We start from the raw sequence: 4,331 nt of genomic DNA, 5'->3' as shown, positions 1-4,331 counted from the left end.
TCCACCTAAAATGACCTCCATTTTATTCCCACTAATAAAATCTTAAACCTAGCCATAGAATTCCCGTCCCGTGTCTTCAAGCGATTGAACGACACGGGATTGTACAATTCGCAAAACTGGTCCTCCCGTAACTCGGTCATGAAAACCATATATGTTTAGTAGCGGTAGAAAAATATTCGGTTGTTTTCCAGCGTTTGTTCTCCGGGTGGATGTATAGTATATGTTTTGTAACGATTATTCCTCGCGGAATATATAATTAGCGTTACAGCGCATATACTAAATATCGCATTGAAGGAGAACGACACCGGAAGGCTGCCGAATATTTTTCTCCGTTGCTAGGCTTATATCGTGGCTGAGTTAAGGGGCGCCAGTTTTGCGAATGGGATAGGTCCATACCTTTAAAGCAGTCAATTACATTGACTTTGATATTTTCGAGCGAAAACCCCTCCTAATTATCTGTGCTACATAAATGGAATCAGACCGAAGTTTGATGTATAGACGGCTCCAGGGCGGGCTGTTGTACCCAGGTTTTGACGAACGCGTACAGGAGTTTGTGAATTTTGCTTTACGCCATCCCGCGTGTATGAGTGGGCCCGAGCTTAAATGCCCTTGTCCTAGGACAGGATGTAAAAATACGAGTTATCAAAATGTCGAAACAGTGAAACTGCACATTTTGCAGAAAGGGTTTGTGAAAGATTATCAAGTCTGGCTTTTTCATGGGGAGGGAAATGTTTTAAATCCTCGTCCTGTTAGAGAACTATCGGAGTATGAATTTGACATGGAATATGAGGGGGATGACGAGTTCAGCTCAGTTCAGAGAATGGTTATCGATGATGCCGGTCCAGAAGTAGTGTTCACGGAAGAGGAACCGAATAATGAAGCTAAACATTTTTATGATATGATGCGTGCGGCCGGAGAACCTGTATGCCCCGGCAATAGCAAACACTCTCCCTTGTCTACAGCTGCTAAAATATTGGACATCAAATGTCGACATAGTGGGTCAGTAGCTTTAGTAGATGATGTGACCGAATTTACACAAGAGCTGCTCCCAGAGGACAACAAGATGCCAAAGAACTTTGCTGAAATAAAGAAGATGGTTAGAGGTCTTGGGTTGCCGGTTGAAGTTATCGATTGTTGTTTCCGTAACTGCATGATTTACTGGGGGTCAGACGCGGAGTTAACGCGATGCAAAATTTGCGATCACGAACGGTGGAAATCGCCTCCTAAAATAAAAGTTAACGTCCCTTATAGGAAAATGTTTTATTTTTCTATAACTCCGATACTGCAGAGGTTGTACGCTTCTAAAGCCACCGCCAAGCATATGATGTGGCACGCAGAACACAAAATGGTTGATGGGAAGATGTGTCACCCGTCAGATTCCTCGGCGTGGAAACATTTCAGTGAATTTCATACAGAGTTTGCAGAAGAAGTTCGAAATATCAGACTGGGCTGTGTACTGATGAGTTTCAACCATTTGGGGCCTTCGCGCAGAATTATTCATCATGGCCAGTAATTTTGACACCCTACAATCTCCCCCAGGGATGTGTATGAAAGATGAGTTCATGTTTTTAACTGTTATTGTCCCTGGGTCTCGAAATCCTAAACACCAAATGTATATTTTCCTGCAGCCGTTGATAGCTGAGCTGAACCAACTATGGAAATTTGGAGTCCAGACATTCGACGTTAATAGGCGACAGAATTTCTAAATGAAAGCGGCACTTATGTGGACAATTAATGATTTTCCCGCTTATTCCATGTTTTCTGGCTGGACCACATCTAGGAGACTGTCTTGCCCACACTGAATGGAAAATACGGATGCTTTCACGCTTAAAGGGAGTAGAAAACAGTCGTGGTTTGATTGCCACAGAAATTTCTTGCCTCGTGGTCACCTGTACCGTCGTAATACTACTGATTTCCTAAAAAACATAAACAAAGTATTCGGACAGCCAAAAACCGGAGAAGAATTGTTGGCAGAGGTGGATAGTATGGGGTTTATGAAGGCATATGAAATTGGGGCTGCGACAAATAATGCTGCGAAGTTGACAGATTGTGGTTGGAATAAAAAAAAGCATCTTCTGGAATTTTCCGTATTGGAAAACGAATCTCATTCGTCACAATCTCGATGTCATGCACATTGAGAAAAACATATTCGACAACATTTTCAATACTGTACTAAATATTCCCGGGAAAACAAAAGACCATGTAAAATCTAGAGAAGAGTTGAATGACATATATGATCGGCCCGAGTTAGCAAAAGATCCGGTTATTGGGAGATATCCTAAGGCAATGTATGCTTTGGACAGGGATGGAAAAAAGGCTTTACTTGAGTGGATTAAGTTAATAAAGTTTCCATAAGGCATTATAGGCTTTACTGGGAGATATCCTAAGGCAATGTATACTTGTTGAATTTGAATTTTTATTTCTTAGTTTTATGTTTCACGAAGGACTGTATAATTTTACTAATATAATGTGTTGGATGTTTGTGGAACATTTAAAATTGATGTATGTGCCGGTATGAGGGGTCGAGGTCGAGGATCAGGCACATGCCGAGGATCAGCCTCAGGCCGAGGACGCGGACAGGGAGGCCCTGTTCCTGGCGATGACGACGTTGCTGAGGTGCAGCAGCAGTTGGAGGCTGGAGCACCTGTTCAGCCTCGGCAGCAGCGTGAGCCTGGCGAGCCCCCGGCTGTTCTGGACGACCAAGGTAGGGCAAGGGTTCACCCAAACCCTAGCAGGTATGATTACGATTTTGTTCTTAACGTGTGTATTGTAATATGTATATATACTAAACTATGTTTATAAAATCACAGGACGATGTTGATCGACTCTGGGCCTGTTTCACGGGCTATGCGGGAGAATTTTAGGTAGTGCTGGTTCGATAATGGAACATCATGGCGCTTTCTAACAGCGGAGCCGAGAGAGTTCTACTTCCAGGAGTTCCTGGTAATGAAATTTACAGTTTAATACTTGTAAGTTATGCTTTTTTTGAAAAAACTAACTCATGCAACATGTTTGTACTGTTTGCAGAAAGAGTTCTGGTGGGATAGGTCGGCGTACAGTGAAGAGGTCATCAGACAGGTCTTCATGGCCCACGCAGCAACCGCTACAAAGACAACATCCACAGAATGAGGAGGACGAAACAAAAGCATATCTCTATGACCCAGGATATCTGGGATGTTTGGAACGCGTTGTGGGACTCAGAGAAAGAGAGGAAGAGGTCAGAAACCGCCCGAGTAAATCAGATGAGCGAGCCAGCGGGCGCCGGTTCTGGACCTGCCCGCCATACTGGTGGATCTCGCTTTGCTCTCAAGCATATGGATGTGATGGTTTGTTTTAAAATTCGGTAATTAAAATACTTAAATAACGTATTTGCTTTATTTTGATACTAATTAAATTGTATTTTTTTCTGTTAGGAAAGGGAGCTTGGCCGAAAAACGAGTGCGACGGAGCTTAACACTCGCCTTCACTGCACGAAGGCTGACAAGAAGCTGGTCGACAAGCGGGCTCAGGATATGACTGTAAGTCCTTATTAAACTTATAATTCTCTAAGTTGAATTTAATAATTCGGAAATGATTTATTAGATTGAAAATGCTTGTTTGTTAGGTGTTAAATATGTTAGGGTAGATTGTTTATTTGAATTTAACAAGTTAGAAATGCTATATTATATTGAACATGTTTATTGGTTGGATTATATACTGTAATTTTCTTGCAGGACTTCCCTGTAAAATGGGTGATCCTCATATTATAGAGGAAATGCTGTCGAAATTTCGTTAGAAATTAGGTTTGCTTTTTAATATGTTATGTATTTTTAGTTGTTTTAAAACTAAACTGATATGTTTTTTATTGTTTTGTAGGACGCCATCACTGAGAGGCTTGCTGCTGCGACACGGCCTCAGATCGGAGAGGGTAGCTCCTCGAGCCCAGCGGCAGTGGACGAGACCCAGGTGTTTCTAGACATCGAGGGCATCAACAAGAAGAAAAGTGTGTACGGCTTGGGTTCTGTGAGCAGCAGGTACGCCGGGACAAGCAGCAGGGTGCAGCGAGGCAGCTCCTCTAGGTCGTCGCAGCAGGCAGACGAGGAGGTCGAGCGCCGCGTGCAGGCCGACATTTAGGAGGGTCTTCGACTGGCTCAGGAGCAGCAGGCGGCGACCATGGCCCAGCTGATACGCGAGGAGATTGCTAGGATGATTCCTAACCTTCCTGCAGAGTTTCGGCCACAGCCCCCACCTACCCCACCAGACGATGACGACACTACAGCTTTGTAGTGTCGTGTTAGCTTATCTTATTACTAACATAATCTGTTTTTTTTTCTTTTTTAACGTTTATGTAT

The 4,331-nt window shown here is 43.2% G+C and overlaps 2 protein-coding genes across 2 annotated transcripts; both read left to right on the top strand.

Annotated features, from left to right (window-relative positions):
* The first annotated feature begins 469 nt into the window (after positions 1-469).
* On the top strand, positions 470-1,513 carry LOC126664651 (uncharacterized). The gene has a single exon (XM_050357160.1). The coding sequence runs from the start codon at positions 470-472 to the stop codon at positions 1,511-1,513; it is 1,044 nt and encodes a 347-aa protein (XP_050213117.1).
* Positions 1,514-3,155: 1,642 nt separating this feature from the next.
* On the top strand, positions 3,156-4,113 carry LOC126664643 (uncharacterized). Its single transcript, XM_050357147.1, has 4 exons — positions 3,156-3,326; positions 3,414-3,518; positions 3,714-3,731; positions 3,856-4,113. The coding sequence occupies exons 1-4, from the start codon at positions 3,156-3,158 to the stop codon at positions 4,111-4,113; spliced, it is 552 nt and encodes a 183-aa protein (XP_050213104.1).
* Positions 4,114-4,331: the final 218 nt, after the last annotated feature.

This window comes from Mercurialis annua, linkage group LG1-X (assembly GCF_937616625.2).
Source record: "Mercurialis annua linkage group LG1-X, ddMerAnnu1.2, whole genome shotgun sequence".
NCBI lineage: Eukaryota > Viridiplantae > Streptophyta > Magnoliopsida > Malpighiales > Euphorbiaceae > Mercurialis > Mercurialis annua.
This window is presented reverse-complemented; position numbering and strand designations above follow the sequence as displayed.

What these genes read in the sequence shown, in the direction of transcription:
- LOC126664651 (XM_050357160.1), top strand. Translation starts at nt 470, where the DNA reads ATGGAATCAGACCGAAGTTTGATGTATAGACGGCTCCAGGGCGGGCTG.
- LOC126664643 (XM_050357147.1), top strand. Translation starts at nt 3,156, where the DNA reads ATGACCCAGGATATCTGGGATGTTTGGAACGCGTTGTGGGACTCAGAG. An exon ending in TCAAGCATATGGATGTGATG is followed by an intron (nt 3,327 to 3,413) that starts GTTTGTTTTAAA and finishes TTTTTCTGTTAG; the next exon opens with GAAAGGGAGCTTGGCCGAAA.